The 22,733-nt window shown below is 41.4% G+C and overlaps 1 protein-coding gene across 2 annotated transcripts in view; it reads right to left on the reverse strand.

Moving 5' to 3' along the window:
* The window catches only part of nme7 (NME/NM23 family member 7), a 115,629-nt gene that overhangs the window by 84,607 nt on the left and 8,289 nt on the right, over positions 1-22,733 (reverse strand). For both annotated transcript variants that reach the window (XM_055644667.1, XM_055644666.1), the window contains exon 2: positions 3,552-3,659. In XM_055644667.1, coding sequence (XP_055500642.1) covers positions 3,552-3,659 — 108 coding nt within the window. The remainder of the gene's footprint in view (positions 1-3,551; positions 3,660-22,733) is intronic.

Raw genomic sequence — 22,733 nt, forward strand, 5'->3', positions numbered from 1 at the left:
CAAAGGGATATGGATCAGGCGGATGAGAACAACTTAACTTGGCCTCATGTTCAGCGCAAACTGTGTGCTGAAGGCCCTGTTCTTGCGCTGTACTGTTTGTTCTATGTTCTATCCAGGAATGCACCAACCTAGCTTTACTGTGTTACCTGTTTCGCCTTCTAAACAGATTAAACCTGCTCATTGCACCAATGTTTTCCAACTAATGGCTTTATCCCAAATGAACAGAGCAGACAGGTGAACTGCACCAGGGTAGAGGTTTTATCACAGTGTTCCAGATATTCTCACATGGCAATATTTTAACCAAAGCCAGCACACTTGCCTATAAGCCTAGGATAGTAATTCCTTTGTTTTATATGAAGCAAATTGGTGACAATAAATTAATGCTGAAGTTATTCTGAGAGCCCATGTTAAGTGGTATTGATACCCACCAACATTGGTAAATAGCCAGACTGGGACAAACTGATAGGTAAAGATGAACAGGCTTTCTACATCCAGTCTATAACGCAACATATAATTTGAGGTGACACTGAAGTATAAGATTGGCACCAAATGTGCCTGGAGCATTGAGGATCAGGGGAGGCTGGGAAATACTTTAAGGAAAATCAGAGATCTAGCGTGAAGCAAAACACTCTGATTAAAATGATAAAACCACCAAAAATCAAAGAGCATAGCTTTAGGGTGAGAAGAGCAAGGTTTAAAGAATATATGTGCGGAGGAAGTTTTTTTTCCCCCCCACAGAGGGTGGTGGTGGAGGCTGATATGATAGTGGCATTTAAGAGACTTTTAAATACTCATGTGGATATGCAAGGAAGAGAGGGATTGGGATCATGTGCAGGCAGATGAGATTAGTTTAACTTGGCATCATGTTCGGCACAGACATTGTGGAGCGAAGGGCCTATTCCTGTATCATACCATTCTATGTTCTATATAAAGCATAGTAGTGTTGGGAACATACATAGTATTGCTGCAAAAGCGTAATTAATATATGTTGCCACTCTGAAATATCGCCTCACTTGAAGACAGAAGAATTTTTTTTTTTAAACTGAAGACAGTTACTTTTTCAATTTAGTAAGAGAGCCAAAGAAAATGTAGTTAACAATCACTGTTATAGCTGGAGATCACTGTGCATTGCAGTGATTTATGATGTAAATCCAATTTCAAAGACTATTTGTATTATCCTATTTTGTAGCAGATTAAAGGGTGATTAAATGTTTCATCCATCTAGCAGATTATTTTAAACTCCCTACTCCATCTGTGAATAACAGCAAGTTGTTTTCAATCCAATATTGGACTTAGGAACAAAGGAAATGAACATCCAGGCTCAGCAAAGCATTTAAACTGAAGTGATGATCATGTCCCAGCACAGGGTACTAAACTATCATGCTCATGATGGAGTAAAGCACAAAATGCTGGAGTAGCAGCGCATCATACAGTATCTTTGGAGGACATGGATGGGTGACGTTTCGAGTCAGGATCTTTATCCAAACTGAAGCAGTGGAGGTCTGAAGAAGGATCCTCACTTAAAATGTTGCCTATCTATATCCTCCAGAGATGTTGCCTTGACCTGCTGAGATACACCAGTACTGTGTTTTACTCAAGATTTTAGCATTTGCAGTTCCTTGTGTATCCATGATACTAATGGAAATCAATTGCCTCATTTCCATTTTCTCTGAGATATCTCGCAAGCAAAATACCATCAAGCCACAAATACGTTGGACAAGTATAAGACCGTATAATAGACGTCTATTGAACTATTCCATTCTTATCTAGGGCTATTAGATCAGGGTTGGATTGTTGAGAGGAAGGGGCTTCTTGACAAACAACATTTATTTCAAATAAAACTTTCCTTTAGATTAAATAAACATGAATTTCTGATAAACTATGCAATCAGACAAGGACCAAGTTGGAAACAGGCAAGAGGCATCAAAAATCAATACAAAGTGTGCACTGTTAAGCAAACTTAAAAAGTGATAATAGTGTTACTGTAAATTATAATAAGAAAGTGGTGAATGCATTTCGTCAGTACTAAGTGGAGAAAGAGCAAAGTATTATTTAATTAGCTGTGAGTTGAATGAAGAAATGGAGGCACATGGCCTGAAACGTTGGTTTTGTGCACTGACTGAAACTATTTAAATATGATGCTAAATTTATGATTGATTTTGGAAAAATACACTTCAGTGTCGGAATACGAATTGTCGGATTCACGAGTATGTTTATGCTATGTTAAGATATGTTATACACAAATTAGTGTTGGATAGTGAGAATTCTGGAGTAACGAATGTCATATTAAAGGGGACTGACAAAAATTGGCATTCCAATAACTTGCATGATCATTTCTTCTTGTTGCAGCCAGGGAGTCACATATTTTTATACAACACAGTATGAAAACCTTAATTACTCCTTATAAGCATATTGAAGGTATGCCAATAGATAATAATATTCAATTACAATGTTCCTGCATAAATATTTAATAAGTTTGAACAAGGAGTCAAGATCTGAGAGACAGAAAAATATATAAATAACCAGATTAGATATGTAGTAGAGTGATGCTTTGTACAAGGATATTCTGGAGAAGAACATGGAAATAATTCTGATGAAACGAGGAGCTTTAAACTTGGCAAGTATCGCAACATCTCTGGAGGACAAGGAGGGGCGACATTTCAGGTCAGGACACTTCTTCAGACATAATAAATGGTCAGATGAAACGAGGAGCTTTAAACTTGGCAAGTATCGCAACATCTCTGGAGGACATGGAGGGGCGACATTTCAGGTCAGGACATGATTATAGCACTGATGACACTTTCACCGTTCTTGCAAATTTTTATTTTGGATCCATGAAGATATTTTAATGATGCTGCAACCTTTCATGCACTTGTGCACCAAACCCATTTACATTGTACAAGACGCTGGTGAGGCCACATTTGGAGTATTGTGTTCAGTTTTGGTCATCCTGCTACAGGAAGCATGTTGTTAAGCTGGAAAGAGTGCAGAGAAGATTCTTGAGAATGTTGCCAAGAATTGAGTGTCTGAGCTTCAGGGAGCAGTTTGGCAGGCTAGAACATTATTCCTTGGGGCACAGAAGGCTGAGGAGTGATCTTCTAGAGTTGTATGAAACCATGAGGGGAATAGATAGGGTGAATACACAGAGTCCTTTCCCTCGACTAGGGGAAATCAAGAACCAGAGGACATAGATTTAAGGTAAGAGGCGAACAACCTAATAGGTACCTGAGGTGCAACTTCTTCACACAGAGGATGATGGCTATATGGAACAAGCTGCCAGAGGAGATAGTTAAGGCAGATATTATAATGACATTTAAAAAACATTTGGACAGGGCCATGGATAGGAAACGTCGAGTGGATTATGGGCCAAATGGGAATGCGTGGGACTAGCATAGATGGGGCATCTTGCTCAGCTTGCGCGAGTTGGGCCAAAGGGCCCCGTTTCCGTGCTGCATGACTAACTTTACAAAATCAGTATTGGCCACTAGTGTTTGAACTGTTCAATTAAAATAACACACACATTTAAATAAGAATTTAAAAAAATCTTTTACCATTTCAATAGATCCATCCTTTGTATAATACAGGAAAATGTAACGTCGAATTAGACTTGCATTGGAATCATACCATTCCGCAATGAACGAAAATTGTTCTTCTTGGTTCTAAAAGGCAAAAATCACAAGAGAAATTTATCAAATCAAAAAAACATACTTTACAGTTTGTGCAGGCAGTCTGACGAAGGGTCCCGATCCAAAACGTCACATGCTTTTTCTCTAGAGATGCAGCCTAACCCTGCTGAGTTAGTCCAGCACTTTGTGTCCATCTATGGTATATACCAGCACATGCAGTTCCTTTCTACATCACAGTTTTACAGTTAGAAAAATGATTTACAAAATTAATTTCTCTAGTTAATAAAGCAAAATTGGTGCTGCTTTAAAATATTTAAAACTGAAGTGCAGTGGCATAATATGTATGCTAAGCTTGAATGAACAAACCACATACAGTAAGGCTCACATAATCAGTAAATGATTAACATGATTTAACAAATAAAAAACATCTTCGTTCCAAGTCTAGACATTTCAGAGGCATGTTATAGTGCAGAAATAAGATTTTATGCAGATTTTATGTAAGAGGAATGTAATGAATAATTTCCAAAATTTTAAACCAATACCAAAGTTATGTGCACACAAATATATTAAATCATCTCAGGCAATCTAAATTCCAATACAGCCTGATAACATTCAGTTCAATGTTGGTGATGAAAAACAAATCGCAACCAATATTAATCTAAATGTTGTAACTTTAGATATAATATTTTACATGCAAGTTCAACTTTACAACAAAGGGGCAGATGGTTAACTTACTTCCAACCATCCATCTGTGCAGCTATTGCCCAGCTACTTGCGAACACTAGCTCCTATACCAATTGCCCTGATAAAACTCCCACATCACGTTACTCTACGCACCAAGTAGAACAGCCTTGCAATAGTCAAGTGTTTTATTGTCATACAAACAAACAAACAAACAATAACAGTTCAAAAAGACAAAACCAATGCCAAGGCTATGCCGTTCAGAGCCTATTTGGAGGTTGTAGTGTTTAATAGCCTGAAGCCTGATCCCCGTGGTGAGCCCTGTCAACTGACCTCAGTCAGGCAAACGACAACAAACAGAGACAGCAGCAGCGCCACGGCTTGGCGCCAACCCGGACCATGCGCCCTTTTTAGGGCGGGCACCTACGGATTTCAAACCGAATGGCATCACCCTGCTGCAGACTTCTGCTGCCTCAAACGCAAGAAGAAGAAGAAACCTGTAGGGAAGAAGCTGTTCCTGAACCTGGACCTTACAGTTTTCAGGTTCTAATATCAATGTAACAGAACAAAATAATATTCAACAAAGCCGTAAACCATTTATTTTCTCCTCATGACACCCGAGTGAATGGAGTTAGAGGAAATTTTGTTTAAAGCCCAGGTTTAAAATGTCAGATTTCCAACATTTGCAGTTTCTTTAATTATCAATTAGCATCCAGAACAACGACCGGGTGGCGCAGCAGTAGAGTTGCTGCCTAACAGCGCTTGCAGCGCCAGAGACCCAGGTTCGATTCCGACTATCAGCGCTATATGTACAGACTTTGTACTTCTCCCCGTGACTACGTTGGTTTTCTCAGAGATCTTCGGTTTCCTCCCACATTCACAAAGACATACAGGTTTATAGGTTAATTGGCTTGGTACAAGTGGAAATTGTCCTTAGTGTGTGTAGGATAGTGTTAATGTGCAGGGATCGCTTGTCGGTACGGACTCGTTGGGCCAAAGGGCCTGTTTCCGTGCTGTATCTCTCTAAACTAAACTAAACAAAGCAAGCATGCATCACCTATCCATGATCTCCAGAGATGCTGCCTGACTATGCCCAGAGTTATTCCAGCACTGTGCCATTTAATTCACTAACTTAAGCATTCGCTATTGCAAAATCCACAGACTTGTCAAGAATGCACCCAAAACTTGAGTGGGCAGGGAATGCTGAGAAGAGAAGGATTAAAAAATCTATACAGGGTTCCTTCGTTTTCCAACTAGAGGCACAGATTACAAAATAGAGCAATTATTTTAAAGCTTCTGAAAACTCTGGGTCACCTACAACTGATCCAGTTATGGGCACAATAGTTTAAGAATGGTATCATTTTTTATTTATTTTTTAAAGTATTTTATGGATTGAATAGAATAATACCAGAAAGAGATAGATAAGCTATGGTTATTTTCCTTACAACATGAATAGATAATGCTAAATTTTAAAGTCATACTCAAAATAATGGATGGGTGAAAAAAATAAACTTTTCAGTAACAGACAGATTAGTGGTCACAGGACACAAAGTTTTTAAGTAATTTGTGCAGCACGGAGGCGCAGCGGTAGAGTTGCTGCCTTACAGCGGCAGAGATTCAGGTTCAATCCTGACTACAGGTGTTGTCTGTACAGAATTTGAACATTCTCCCTGTGAATGCATGGGTTTTGCCCTGGTGTCCCGTTTCTTCCCACAGTCCAAAGGCATACACGTTTGTAGGTTAATTGGCTTTGGTATAAGTGTAAATTGTCCCTATTGTGTAGGATAGTATTAGTGTATGGAATGATCGCTGGTCAGCACAGACTCAGTGGGCCGAAGGGCCTGTTTCCGCACTGTATATCTATAGTAAAGTAAAATTAAAACCAGACTGAATTTATAATAAATTATAATAATCTACAAAGCAGATGGGGAAAGTTTCATTAATAATGAGAAAGAATAGGATAAAAATTCATTGGGAAATAATGAGGTGCAAATGGGAAAAAAGGCTATGACATGATATGCATGATATTGCAAAGGGAGACGAGGCAGCCTACAGAGAGGAAGTCCTGAAGTTGACAACCTGGTGCTCAGAAAACAATCTGGCTCTGAACACCAGGAAAACAAAAGAGCTCATTGTCGACTTCAGGAGGCACAGCACCGACTTAGTCCCCCTACACATTAACGGCGAGTGTGTGGAGAGGGTCAACACCTTCCGGTTTCTCGGCATCCATATCGCTGCTGATATCTCCTGGACGGACAACACGACGGCGGTCATCAAGAAGGCTCAGCAGCGGCTGCACTTCCTGAGGGTCCTCAGGAAGCACAACCTGGACTCTAACCTGCTGCTGACCTTCTACCGCTCGTCCATCGAGAGCCTGCTGACATACTGCATTACAGCATGGTATGGCAGCTGCACCATGGCAGACAGGGAGAGGCTTCAGAGGGTAACCAGGACAGCGCAGAGGATCATTGGCTGCCCTCTCCCCTCCCTGATGGACATCTACACCTCCCGCTGCCTTAGCAGGGCAAAGAAGATCACCAAAGACAGCTCCCATCCTGCGTTTGGACTGTTCGACCTGCTGCCCTCTGGAAGGCGCTATAGGTGCATCAAATCCAGGACAAACAGACTCAGGAATAGCTGCTTCCCGAGAATTATATCTACCATAAATTCAAATCCACACATGCACTGACTACACCGCCCAACACGGACTTCCATCTGTATATATGTATGTAGCGCCGTAGAATTTGTGCACCTATTACCCCCCCCCCCCCCCATCTCCCTTCTGTTTTGTTTTTCTGTTTCTTGTTTTTTGTGTAAAATTGTATGTATGCACTGAGTACGAGCAGCTTTCAGTTTCACTGTACATGTATAGTGACAATAAATGGCATATCATATCGTAGCTCTTTCCTAGAGCAATCACTTTGACATGACCTCAACTTTTTAAAATATAAATACATAATCATAAAGGCAATTTTAACACAACCAATACAACAGTAAAACTATCACTATCTGATTATTCAGAAACCCTGATAGTTCACCATCTGGATAACATAGATACATAGAAAATAGGTGCAGGAGTAGGCCATTCGGCCCTTCGAGCCTGCACCGCCATTCAATATGATCGTGGCTGATCATCCAACTCAATATCCCGTACCTGCCTTCTCTCCCTTTAGCCACAAGGGCACATCTAACTCCCTCAAAACCAACGTAACGTAATGGCAGAGTAAGTATCAAATTCAACTTGATTCTTATTTTGATAAAGTGTTAGATACTGCTAGTATGTATTAGTTCAGTATATTATTTTTCTTCAAAATAACTGCAAATAACACTGAAAATTGAAGCCATTGATCATAACTAATGAAAAAGTCTGGGCATCTACTTCATTTTTTGGGAGATTCTGTATTTAGTTTTTTTTTGTAACAATCCACTTAATGTTCCCCTCTTGAGAAATATTAATGTAACAAATAATTTCTCTCCAGAATTTTAGTCAAAATGCTGTATTGCAAGTTAAAAACTGTCAGATGTTCAATGCACAACAATCTCAACGATTCATATTTTTTGGGTGCATTATGACTGATGACTTATTAAGCATGGCATTCAGATATAATCCACAATAATCTGACACCATGCCAGACCACTAACGAATAATTTTAAATTTCTAAGCCATAAGTGACAGGTTCTGCCTCCTAAATAGCACGAGAGCTCTTAATGCTGCAACTTCAAAGCTCCAATTAAAATATTTCATGACTACATTGTTCCAAACATTTGTTATTGTACAACAAAATCTACTTGATTATTCACTCTGTAACAGTGCACTATAAAATATAAATTATGAATGCTCCACCTGTTTTTAAGTGAAAATAAAAATGTCAATTTTAGACCATTTTTATTATTTTAACTTAAAATTGCATTTAGTGACCATTGTCACTAAAATAAAATCAGCCATAAATACTACTAGCACGTCACCCCTCACATCTTACAAACTTTCATCTAATCACTCAAAACCACATCACGTACTCTTTTGCTGATGAAGCAGTATATTTTGTGTCGTGACCAGCGGGGACACTGAGAAATAATTCAAAGTTCAAAACTAAATGTAAGTTTGAAGGTTGACAAAACCAAAATAAACAACAGAGACTGAGAAAACAGAAGAGAAGAATGCAAGACCATTGGAAATTGAGGGGGAGCGAGGCAGCCTACAGTACAACGAAGGACAAACACACCAGATAAGGAGGATTTTTGAAGTTTGATTTTACATTAAAAGTTGCATTTTCTACTGTTAAGCATTCAGTACTATTTTTTTCTTAATACCCTCAACTATTAGCCAGGTGCTTTTTGGCAATATAAGCAAAGGAGTCGTGTTTTAATCTTTTGAGATTATAGAGTGGTAAACCTAGAAACAGGCCCGTCGGCCCAAAACATCTATGCCAAACATCATGCCTACCTAGGCCAATCCATCTTATCTGCGTTAATTCTATATTCTTGCTCATTCAGATACCTGTTCCGATGCCTCTTAAATGTTTCTGCCTCCAGCTCATTCCAGATACCAATAACTCTTTATATGAAATGTTTACCCCTCAGATCCCTTTTAAAGCACCTCCTCCTCATCTTAAACCAGTTTTAGACACCTCTACCAAGGGAAAAGGACTTTGGCTATCTACACAAGTTGAAGGACATGCAAGAGAATGCTTCCAGCAATACTGACATGAATACTTGTAGCCAACAACAATATCAAATGATGACAGGTCCACCACTGATTTTCCAGCACCCTTGGTTCCAGAGCGTTTCTGGATTATCTGTATTGCCAGACCAACAGAGGACATGAATCAAGAAGTAATGCTCCTTGTCTCTTAACAAATTAAATCTTTGGCTCTTCCCGAGATATCCTATTGACCAATTTTATTCCATTGAATACAAATTCATACTTTAAACAGAAATACAAACTGTAAATGCATATGTTGTTAAATTTGCCGCATACTGCAATATGTAAACCATTTGATTTCAACGAGATAGCAATTTTGCTATTTCTCCTTGAAAACACTAAGCAGTAGTTGACCTAGGGATATTCGAAAGCTTTTCAGTGATAATGACTGGAACATTCAACACCCAAACTTAAAGAATTAGAATCCAAACAGTGATGTTGCTCAATTCATAATCAGAGTTTAACCTAGCAGGAATTCTAGCATGTCACCTCAGGAAAGGAGAAAATAATGCTGCACAAACCAGTTACTGCAGCTTTGACATTCCCTTCCCCTTCAGGTGTTAAATGCCCTTGGTCAAATGGTTTCACGAGCCTCAATTCAGAAAGTCTTCAGCACTAAGCTAACTCTTAAACACTCAAATTCAGCACTGTATACTTAAAGTTAGGTATTGCCTTAGCCACTGAGTTCCTACAGCACTTTGTATTTTGCAAAAGATACTAGCATATGCAATTCCTTGTGTTTCTACCTAAAGATATGGTGTCTTTGAAATATTTATATCAGCTTCCTCATTTAATTCAATTCAATTCAATTCAACTTTAATGTCATCGCACAAATACAAGTATGAGTACACCGAAATGCAGTTTTTCGTCAGTCCGTAGTAGTTGTACATAAAAAAAAAAAAAAAAAAAAAAAATAGAAAGAGAGAAGATACAGAATAATCAGGAAATACAGAATAATTAAACAATGGGGACGGAGGGACCAGAGAAATCTATCGGCGGGACTCCGAGTTCAGCAGTGTGATTGTATTGTTGTAGAAGCTGTTCCTCATCCTACTAGTACGTGATCTGAGGCTCCTGTACCGCCTCCCTGATGGGGGGAGGGCAAACAGTCCATGGTTGGGGTGTGAGGGGTCTTTGATGATCTTCCCAGCCTGTCTCAGATACCGTTTTCGGTGGGGGGCATCCATGGCAGGGAGCAGGGCACGGATGATGTGCTGCGCGGTTTTCACCACCCGTTGTAGTGCCTTCTTATCCGCAGCAGTGCAGCTGCTGTACCATACCGTGAAGCAGGTGGTCAGGATACTCTCTATGGTACAGCGGTAAAAGTTGGTCAGGATCCGGGGGGACAGGTGGGCTTTCTTGAGCCTCCTCAGGAAGTAAAGGCGCTGCTGTGCCTTTTTGATCAGCTTGGAGGTGTTGAGGGACCAGGACAAATCCTCCGAGATATGTACTCCGAGGAATTTATAGCTGGAGACGCGCTCCACCTCAGTCCCGTTTATATGGATGGAGGTATGACTGCCTCCTCTGGTCTGTCTGAAGTCAACAATAATCTCCTTCATCTTTTTGGAGTTGAGGATGAGGTTATTGTTGGCACACCAGGCTGTCGGGTGCTGGATCTCCTCCCTGTAGGCTGACTCATCGTTGTCGCTGATCAGTCCTACTACCGTGGTATCGTCAGCAAACTTAATAATGGCGTTGGATCCGTACTTTGGGATGCAGTCGTGGGTGAAGAGGGAGTAGAGGAGAGGGCTGAGCACACAGCCCTGTGGCACTCCGGTGTTCAGTGTTATAGTGGAGGAGGTGAGATTATTGACCCTAACAGACTGTTAGTGAGGAAGTTCAGTGTCCAGTTGCAGAGGGAGGTGGAGATGCCAAGTCCACTGAGTTTGGTGATCAAGCTGGCGGGGATGACAGTGTTAAAGGCAGAGCTGAAGTCAATGAACAGCAGCCTGATGTAGGAGTTGTTGTAGTCCAGGTGGGTCAGGGCAGAGTGTAGGGCCGCCGATATGGCGTCCCCTGTAGACCTGTTGGTCCGGTAGGCAAACTGATGGGGGTCCAGTGTGGGGGTGAGGCAGGCTTTGAGGTGAGCCAAGATCAGCTGCTCAAAGCACTTCGCGATGACAGGGGTGAGTGCCAATGAAATCGTTGAGACTCCCTGTAGCTGACTGTTTGGGCACTGGCACGATGGTTGATGTCTTGAGGCAAGTGGGGACAACACCCTGGGCCAGTGAGAGATTGAAAATGTCGGCGAGGACTGGGGATAGTTGTCCAGCACATGCCCGAAGCACCCGGCCACGGATGCCATCGGGGCCGGCAGCTTTGCGCTCATTCACCTTGCTCAGTGCATCTTGTACAGCAGAGGTGGAGAGGCTGAGAGGTTGTTCATTCGGGGGTGGAGCAACTTTAATGGCTGGGGTTTTGTTGTCCCGGTCAAAGCGAGCATAGAAGTGGTTTAGCTCGTCAAGCAGGGTGGCGTTGTCTGGGGGAGGGGTGTTAACTTTCTGGTAATCGGCAAGGGATTTGATTCCTTGCCACATGCGCCTGGGGTCAGAGTTGTTGTGGAAATGCTCCTCAATCCACCGTTTATGATTGAGTTTAGCATTCCTAATTCCCATTTTCAGATTGGCCCTGGATGAGCTGTATCCCTCAGCGTCGCCAGATCTGAAAGCGGCGTCGCGAGCCTTCAGTAGGAGTCTGACCTCCCTGCTCATCCACAGCGTCAGGCAGGGTTCAAGCAATTCTCCCAAAGCCTATGCTAATATTTAAAGGTTCAATCCAAATGTCTGTTTATTGTCACGTGTACCAATTAGTCAATTAGAATCACAAAAAATGGTATCTAATCACCACAAACAGAAATGTGTGTGTGTGTAGAAAAGATTTGCTCTACTACTTTGTGCTACTGCTGCAAAATAATAACATCAAAGCAATAAACATCTTGTACAACAAAATGTAGAACAATCAAACCTGTTAGGTCACATTCTGAAATGTCAATAATACTCTGGATTCTGAAATGAGCACAAAGCAAGGTAGTTATATTAGACTGGCAGGCATGCATTTATTAGTTCATGTGAACTGGTACAAATTAATAGTTTTGCAACTGCATTTATTTATTTTTACATATTTGTACCATTTCATATTAATTAATAAATGCATGCCTGTATGTAATAATAAATATAACAGCATTAGAAAATGTACTCAATCCATATTTATTGGTGTTAATCCATAAACTCCAAAGAAAAGAATATAGTGCTGGAAATGACAGGGCCAAATGGAAAGTAAATGACCCAGGTCATCTGCATATGCTATAAAGGAATGTAAAATTGGTGACAAGAATCGCTGACATTTAAAATAAAATACGTAAATTTGAATTTTTAAGAAGTCTGTCCAAATTAAGTTTGAGAGATAAGAAACCAAAGAATACATGTCCAGAAAAATGTGATTCTTGCACAATAATAACTGAAGTGAATCAAGTACAATTTGAGAATGCCTATCACTATAATCTATACTAAACAACAGTGCATATGGGCAGGAACAAAGCAAGGATGAAATATCATATTGAAAGTATTTGGAGACTGGAGACCAATGTGGGTTACCAGAGACAGAAAGATACACAAAGACAAGAACTTTGTACAGGATAAATTCAATAAGCAATAGAAGAAAGCAAATCAAGAGGGCATGGAAAACGCAAGTTTAGAATTGGTGGCCTTGTGATAGAATGAATATAGATTTGGAAATAGCTTGCAGTCAGATGCAAATCAATAAATTTGCTTCATCGTGACTGAAAAGAAAGATAAAACAGGTGAGAAGGCAAGGAGTCATGATGTTGATCAGGGATAATAATTATTGTTTCCAATCAATCTGAAAAGGATGTTGGACAACCAGTTGACAAATGTAAACCGCTTGAGAGATACCGAGGCATCTTCAATATGTGAAATAAAGCGGACTCCGCTTACATAACATAGGGGTTGAAAATCATACGGGTTAAAAATCAATAATACAAAAACAAAAATCGGACAAATGAAAAACAATAAATTCAGTGGATGAATCATTGAAATTTAATATAAATTATATACCAAAATTCACAATAAAAGATTATGTACTTAATTTTCTACTTTTAATTAATTTGTTTATTACAAATAAAAACAGCAAGACAAATTGGTAAAATGTCGCTCTCATGCATCTAGAATCGTTTCTGTATGTTATTACTAAAAGTATGAACAATGCGCCAAGTATTACAAAGAAAGACTCCAAGTCCACACTGTGGAATCCAGTTCCACAGTTCTCCACATTGTTTCCCTTTTGAGATCATACCTTCCCTAGCCACAATGGGCATTTGTGGCCAGCCGGGATTAGTCGTGGTGTTTTCTTGCCTACAGCTCTTCACCCCTTCCCCACCCCATACTTTCAATCTTAAGATGGGTCCTGACACAGAATGTCACCCATCCTTCTTCTCCAGAGATATTGCCTGACTTGCTGAGTTACTCCAGCACTTTGTGTCTATCTTTGGTATGAACCAACATCTGCAGTTCCTTCTTTCCAAGCCAAGTTTAACAACATAAGTTGTTCTGACTTGCACGTTATTGTCTAGTACCACACCATACATCTCATTTATAATTAAGTGAAGAAGTCATTGTGTGGCAAGTTATTCCCAAATTGTTTAGAATTACTCTGCATCCAATGCAATGCAAAAATGTCGTAATGGATGCTGAAATTATTTAGATACCTTTTATGGAAACAATGATACTGCACTTGTTGGTGCAGTTACATTCTCATATGGTCATGTGATAGTAGAATTAGGCCATTCGGCCCATCAAGTCTACTCCGCCATTCAATCATGGCTGATCTATTTCTCCTTGCCAACCCCATTCTCCTGCCTTCTCCCCATAACCTCTGACACTTGTACTAATCAAGAATCTATCTATCTCTGCCTTAAAAATATCAATTGACTTGGCCTCCACAGCCTTCTGGCAAAGATTTCCGGATTCACCACCCTCTGACAATAAAGACATTTCTCCTTATCTCCTTCCTTAAAGAACATCCTTTAATTCTGAGGCTGACGTCTAGTCCTCGACTCTCCCACTAGTGGAAACATCCTCTCCACTTCCACTCTATCCAAGCCTTTCACTATTCTGTATGTTTCAATGAAGCCCCCCCACCTCCCCCTCATTCTTCTAAACTCCAGTGAATACAGGCCCAGTGCTGACAAATGCTCATCATAGGTTAACCTACTCATTCCTGGGATCATTCTTGTAAACCTCCTCTGGACCCTCTCCAGAGTCAGCACATCCTTCCTCAGATATGGCGCCCAAAATTCCTCACAATATTTCAAATGTGGCCTTGCCACCCACCGCCTTATAGAGCCTCAAAATTACATCCCTGCTTTTGTATACAGTCTCTCTTGAAATAAATGCTAGCATTGATTTAGCTTTCTTTACTACTGATTTGACTTGCAGATTTACTTTTTGGGAATCCTGAACCAGCACTCCCAAGTCCCTTTGCACCTCCGATTTCTGGATTTGCTCCCCATTTAGAAAATAGGATTTTCTTTATTCCTACTCCCAAAATGCATGACCCCACACTTTGCTACACTATATTCCATCTGCCACTTCGTTGCTCACTCTCCCAACCTGTCCAAGTCCTTCTTTCTCTACACTTCCTGCCCCTCCACCTATTTCCGAAACATCTGCAAACTTGGCCACAAAGCCTTCAATCCGCTCGTCCAAATCATTAATATAGTGAAGAGTAGTGGCCCCAACACCGACCCTTGCATAGCTCCACTAGTGACTGGCAGCCAACCAGAAAAAGCTCCCTTTATTGCCACTCTTTGTCTTCCGCCATTCAGCCAACTGGCTAACGATTATAGTATCTGCCCTTTGATACCATGGGCTCTCATCTTCCTTAGCAGCTTAACGTGTGGCCTTATCAAAAGCTTTCTAAACAACATCCACTGACTCCTTTGTCTGTCCTGCTAGTTGCTTCTTCAAAGAATTCCAGCAAATTTGTCAAGCAAGACAAATTGTGCAATATTTTATCGTGGTCATTAAAATTGTAAAAGTCAGTCATTCTTAAATAAAACCAAACTGCAGTAACGTACTCATCAAATCAAGTAGCATCTGTGGAGAGAAGAACTTTTCAGATTGATGTCTGTTCTTCAGAAATACGAAGAGGACATCTCACAATTGCTTTGACACTTTAAAAAAAAGTTCATGGAACATTGGTGGTAATGTTGCTATTTATTGTTTATGCCTAAATGCCCCTGAGCTGAAGTAACATTGGTGAGTTTGAAATTACAAACATGCCAGGCTGGGTGAAGGTGGCAGGTTTCCTTTCCAAAAGATATTAATAAACAAAATGGCTTTTACGGGAATGCAACCAACTAGACATGCATGGAGGGTTGACACAAAAACCCAGAGTAAGTCAGCGGGACAGGCAGCATCTCTGGAAAGAAGGAATGGGTGATGTTTTGGGTCTAGACCCTTCTTCAGACATTGAAGGCTAACAGATATCAGACATGTAAATACTTGTTGAGGAATGGAGTCTGTTGGAGAAGTAAATAATTAGTTTGTGTACGAAGGAACTGCAGATGCTGGTTTACACCGAAGATAGACACAAAATGCTGGAGTAACTCAGCGGAACAGGCAGCATCTCTGGAGAGAAGGAATGGGTGATGTTTCGGGTCGAGACCCTTCTGCAGACTGAGAGTCAGGGAGAGGGAAACTAGAGTTATGGAAGGGAACAAAGAAAATGTAAGTTGTGAAAAGGACAGATCAAAGCAGAGGATGAACAAGGAAATGTAGAATGGTTCATTGTTGGCTATGGGGAAGATGATAACGAGGCATACAAACAGTAAAATTAATCAGGAGGACAGTGAAACTAGTCAGAGAACCAGGATGGGACAGAGAGAGAGGGAAAGCAAGGATTACTTAAAGTTAGAGAAATCAATATTCATACTGCTGGGTTGTCAGCTGCCCAAGCAAAATATGAGGTGCTGTTCCTCCAATTTGCTTTTGGCCACGAGCTGACAGTGGAGGCCCAGGACCAGAAAGGTCAGTATGGGAATGGGAGGGGGGAGTTAAAGTGTTTAGCAACCATGAGATTGCGTAGGCCCAGGCAGATTGAGTGAAGATGTTTGTCGGATGCATTGGTCTTTGTAATCTTAACAATGCTGATGGTGTCGGAACTAGGTCAAAAGGATTGGATTTTTGCAATGAGTAAGGGGGGTTAATCTTGAATATTTGCTCAATGACAACGTTGGTTGCATGCTTTATTGCTGAGGACACTTGTAGTGTGTGTGACTTTCACTCTCCCACAGCCAACTAGCCAAGTTTGTCAAGAGCCATAAAAAAAAGCCTTCACTTCTGTTGCACCTTTCCCAACTCAGGGTGATCAAAGTTGCTGCTGCTGTTTCTTTATGACAACGGTAACTACATCTCAAAGTTGAAATATTTATGAGGTGCAGTTACTACTGTAACAAGGAAAAGGCAGAGGTCAATTTGTACAGTCTGACAAACAAGATAACAACCAAATGATTTATTAATCTGTTCTAGTAAAGTTGATTAAGGAAAAATACAGGGCAGGATTACAGAGAGTAATTCCTCCAGCCTTTGAAATAATATTGTGGGAGTCTTGAACATGAACCCAGACAGGGACTTATTTTAAAATCATATCTATTCAAAACGTCGTATTTCTGATACATTCATTTTATCAAGTCAACAGGCTCCATTTCTGGGGCTTAAGCCCATAGCCTATTGACTCAGAAATATGTGTGACATCACTAAGCAAAGACTATATGGACCATCAATGAGGGTTGCTCATGCCACCTGGATGCCAACATGTCACTTATATGGTCCAAGTGGAAAATAGAGATTAACGACCACTGTTGCAAAGTTAGCATCATTACCACTCCTTAATTAATAAAAGCAGCATTTCATTTGTACCTAATACCTAGAAAAAGCTCCCATCATTACATACTCAATTAGCTGAGAAGGTGATGTATCAGGAGTGTATGGACAGTGGTTTTGGAAAAAGAGCATTTAAAACTCAGGACAGTTTTTCCCACTTTTCATACAAGCACCCACCACGTTCTCCTAACCAGTCTCTACTTCCTCCTCCTCCGGCTCATTCCATATGCCCACCAACCTTTGTGTAAAAAATGCTGCCCCTCAGGTCTCTATTAAATCTTTTCCCTCACACCTTAAACCTATGTCGTCTGGTTCTTGATTCCCCTAGTCTAGGCAAAAAGACATTGCGCACTTGCCCATTCTGTTCCTTTCATGGTCTTAGACACCTCTATAACATCACCCCTCATCCACCAGCGCTCCAAGGAATAAAGTCCTAGCTTGCTCAACCTCTCCCAGTATGCTCAGGCCCTCGAGTCTTGGCACATCCTCGTAAATCTTCTCTGCACCCTTTCCAGCTTAACATCATCCTTCCTATAACAGGATTACCAAACCTGAACACAATACTCTAAATATGGCCTTGCTAATGTCTTCTACCACTGAAATATGACCTCCCAACTTCTCCACTCAGTACTCTGACTGATGAAGGCCAATATATTGAAACTACACGTTGTTCTTGGCTACCCTATCTACCTGTGATGTAACTTTCAAGGAACTATGTCCCTGCATTCTTAAATCCCTCTGCTCTACAACACTCCCCAGAGCCCTGCAATTCACTGTATATGTCCTGCCCTGGTTTGAGCTCTCAAATGCAACACCTCGCTCTTCTCTATGTTAAACTCCACTAACCATGCCTCAGCCCACCTGTCCTACCGATCAAGATTTTACTGCTATTTTTGACAACCATTTTCGCAATCTCCAACACTATGATCTTTTGGCAATCTGCCACTGCAATTTCTTGCGCCATTCACAATTAATATGATCAAAAGTCCGGGGCTCTGGGCCAGTGGACGACATCTTCGGGAGCTCGCAGGTCACAGGCTGGTGCCTGTTTTCTGGAGCTCCCACGGTAACAGCTGCGTCCGCTGGACTGGAGGGTGGCAGCTTCGACCACCCCAGGCCGCGGAGCTTGAACCGGCCCGATCGCGGAGCTCGGTTGAGCCGCGGGACTGATTACCATCCGCCGGTGGGGTAACAACATATCGCCTCAGCGCAGAGGGAGAATGAGGAGGGAAGAGACAGTAACTTTAAGACTTTTGCCTCCATCACAGTGAGGAGGTGCCTGGTGAACTCACTGTGGTGGATGTTAATTTGTGTTTATTGTGTGTTTTGTTGTTTATTATTATATGTATGGCTGAAGGCAACGACATTTCGGTCAGATCGAAAGGTCTGAATGACAAATAAAGGATCTAATCTAATCTAATCTAGTATGGAAATCCACCATTGCAGCTAACCAATCACCAGATTTACGGGGAAGGTGTTGCGGGAAAGCAAATGCAAGAAACACCGTGAAAGTATGTCTCTGATTTAAAGCAGAACTACCAAAAGCAAATGTCATATTCTCTGATCAGAGATTGACTCAAGCAAGTATACCTTAATTGGGAAGAGCAGGTCTAACATGTGCTGCAGGCCAGTTTCTGCACGTGGCCATCTCTGTCTTCAGACAACACATGGAGATGTGTAAGTGATATAAAAGGCATGTGTTATGCACATTTGGATATCACAGTTCTGGTTCCAGTACCTCCAAGTACAAGCGACGTGGAGATCCAAGAAAGGAAATAATTATCGGAGATTCACACCCAGATTGTAGTTCACAAATAATTTTCCACTTTTGTACAAACTTGGTAGTAAATCTTGACTTAAATTATTAGAAGGGCAGTGCAATATGTTGCAATATGTAATAAAATATCTATATAAAAACACATACTGCCTTTTACTACACAAAGGAGAAAGTTTAATACCTATAAATTGTGTTAAAGTGCTTTCTACAAAACCAGCCTCTACTTTCAATTTTATATATTTTCATTCCAGTCTCATAACATCATGCGATCAAAAATACTGCACTTTTTAGCAATCAACCATTTTCAAATGACCTTCAGGGAAACAGAAGATGTATAGCAAAGTGAGAGAGGAATTGTGTTACCAATAAAATGAGTAAATGCTGCCATCCAGTGACATAAATTATGGTCTTCACTGTGAAATATACCAAAATACTGTCAAATTATTTTGGAAACCAGATAATTATTGAGTCAGAGAGTCAGAATCATATCACAGAAACAACCCCTTCGGCCCAACTGGTCCATGTTAACCAAGATGCCCCATCTAAGCTGGTCCCATTTGCCAGCATTTGGGCCATATCCCTTTAAACCCTACGTGCAGGAAAGAACAGCAGATGCTGGTTTAAATCGAAGGTAGACACAAAATGCTGGAGTAACTCAGTGGGACAGGCAGCATCTCTGGAGAGAAGGAATGGGTGACATTTCGGGTCGAGACCCTTCTTCAGACTGAAGAAACGACCCGAAACGTCACCCATTCCTGTATCTTCCCTACAAACCCTCCCTGGTTTCCAAGTGTCTTTTAAATGTTATTATAGTACCTGCCTCAACTACCTCCTCTGGCAGCTTGTTCCATATACCCACCACTCCAAGTGATTCGTAGTGTAGAGATACTGTGGGGAAACAAGTCTATGCCAACAAACAATCACTCTTACACTAGTTCTATCCTACACACTAGGGAGAATTTACAACAGCAATTAACCTACAAACGTGCATGTCTTTGCAATGTGGGAGGAAAGTGGAGGACCTGGAGGAAACCCACCCGACCACAGGGAGAACGTACAAACTCCATACAGACAGGACACATAGTCAGGATCGAACCTGGGTCTCTGGCGCAGTAAAACAACTCCACTGCTGCGCCACTGTGCCGCCAAATTATGTTGAGGCTTATTTGCTCACTGATAAGAGATTTTTTTCTAATTTGTGGATGAACTCATCAAATAGTTTTTCAATTTTAAGAAATCTTTTCTAAGTTATTTCTAACCAGCAAGCTTTTTTTCTCCACAGTGAAAAAGTCAGGCTGCCATTAAATCTAATAGATTTGTTCAATTCTCTAGTATACTATTCAAGTACAACATGCCAAAATGAGTACTGACAAGATATCTGGACTGACCTGAATCTTTTCCTCACCCAATGTCTGTAAAAAACATCCTATATTTACACAGATTTATAATGAGGAGTCAATTAACAATGAGGATGAGGAAAGCTAATGATTTTTTTGCTGTGAGGAATCATAGCCACAGAACTCTACAGCATGGAAACACGCCCTTCAGCCCACCTTGTCCAAGTTGGCAAATTGGGGTAGTCCCATTTTCCTACATATGGCCCATAGCCCTCGTAACCCTTTCAATCCATGTATCTGTCTTTTAAAAAGTCAAGCTCACAGAACTTGCTCTCTGTGACTGGATCCTCAACTTGCTCATCAACGGACCGCAATCTGTACCTTCCTCCTCGAGAACCATCAGCATAGGAGCACCTCAAGGCTGCATGCTCAGTCCCGTCTGCATGCTCAGTCACTCTATTCTTATAACTGTGTAGCCAGACGCAGTTCCAACTCCATCTTCAAATTCATCGACACCACCATTGTTAGATGATGATTCAAAGTATAGGAAGAGATTGATCAACTGACCAAAAGTGCCAAAACAACAACCTTGCTCTCACGTCATTAAAACCAAGTAACTGATTGTTAACTTTGAAAGCGGAAGATCCATAAACCTGTCATCATCGACTGAACGATGGTGGAGAGTCAAAAGCATCACATTTTTGGGCATGCCAATCTCTGTCCTGGACCCAGCATATGGATGCAATCATGAAGAAAGCCCACCAATGCCTCTACTTCTTTAGATGATTAAAGAGATTTGGTATGTCAACAAATACTCTCTTGAACTTCTACAGATGTACAGTAGAAGGCATATTGACGGGTTGCATCATATTTTGGCAACTCGGATGCCCAGGAACAAAGAAGTTTGCAAAATGTCCCTATTATCCAATGTCTTCTAAATCTGGATATGGTGCAAAAAGTGATGAACACTGCCCAGTCCAGCACGGGTACTGATCGTCCCACCGACAAAGGGATCTACACAAGTCTCTGCCTCAAATAAGCAGCCAGCATCATCAGAGACCCACACCATCCTGGCCACACTCTCATTTTACTCCTGCTACAGGAAGAAGGTATAAGAGGCTGAAAGCTGACATCCAGGTTCAGAAGCAGATATATACCGTTTTTACACATATATATAGTACACTATAATGAAAAACAAAACAGTTCAGAAGATATATACTGAACTTTTTTTGTTGTTGATTATGGAGTACTATGTTTAGATATCTGTTGTGCTGCTGTATGTCTCATAGTTCCGCTTCGGGACATGTGACAATAAAACACTTTTGACTCTAATTGTATCAGTTTCTATAGCATTTGGGTATGAAGTTTAATATAGAACATAGAATACTAAAGCACAAGAACAGGCTATTCGGCCCACAAATCAGTGCCAAGCATGACATCAAGAAACATCACTTATCCACCTGCACATACCCTTAATTTCACCATTCCCTGCATATCCATAAGCCTAACCAAAAGTCTTCTAAATGCCATTAATGAATCTGCTTCAACCATCACACCTGGCAACAATGCCTTCCAAGCACTCACCACCCTCTGTGTACATTTTTTTTTTAATTGCTCCGCACATCTCCTTTATACTTTGCCCCTCTCACCTTCAGTATTTGATTTTTCCATCCTGGGAAAAAGATTGTGACTCTCTACCCTGTCTATGCCTCTCATAATTTTGTATACAATCTTGAAGTGTTTTGTTCGTAGAAAATGCTCATAAAAGGAACAGCTTCATGCAGTTAATAATAATAATAATAATAATAAATTTTATTTTCGGGCACCTTTCAAATCTCAAGGTCACCTTACAAAGATTAAACAGAAGAGAAAGAAAAAACATATAGTCGGAGAAAAATAAATAATAAGGACATCATCAATACACAAATTAAAGATAGAAATCGCTCCAAAGACACAAAATCAAAAAATCAAAAAAAAACACAATGTGAAGAGAGAGCAGCGGCAGCTAAAGCGCGCCAGCGTCCACTCTCTCTTCCGACAGCCATCTTGGACACAGACTAACAAAGTACCTTACACACAGAAAAATCATCCCCCCACAGTGGTTACCACTGTGGGGGAAGGCACAAAAGTCCAGTCCCCAACCCCAGTTCTCCCAAAAGTCAGGCCTATTAAGGCCACCGCTGTTGCCTCAACGGAGGCCCGATGTTCCTGGCCGTTCTAGCCGGGTGGTCTTGCCCCGGCGTCGGGAGAGTCCTCACAGCGGCTGGGCCACCTGGAACGGCCGTTTCCTAGCAGGGGATTGTCAGCTTCCGAAGCCGACAAGGATGCACCGATTTGGAGCTCCCAGGCTCCCGATGTTAATGTCTGCGCCGCCCGCTCCGCTCCGCAGACCCGCAGCCCGGAGGTGTTGCTCTCGGCGGTCCAGCTCACCAGAGCTCCAGCGCGTCGATCCAGCGCGGCGACCCAGGCAAGGTATCACCCGCTCCGCTCCGCGATGGCGCTCCAGCGCTGAGCCGCCACCGAAGCCGAGGTGCTGGGCGGTCCCCACCAGGAAACGGCGCTCCAAGCCCGCTGGTAGGCCACGAGGACGGGTCGACGGGCAGCCCAGAGAAAAAGCTGCCTCACCGACCAGGCAGGGACCTAGAAGTAAGGTTACTTCCTTCCCCCCACAATAAGAAGTCAATTTCTCCGAAAAAAACGACGAACAAA

The sequence above is a fragment of the Leucoraja erinacea genome, chromosome 13, assembly GCF_028641065.1.
Source record: "Leucoraja erinacea ecotype New England chromosome 13, Leri_hhj_1, whole genome shotgun sequence".
Lineage (NCBI taxonomy): Eukaryota > Metazoa > Chordata > Chondrichthyes > Rajiformes > Rajidae > Leucoraja > Leucoraja erinaceus.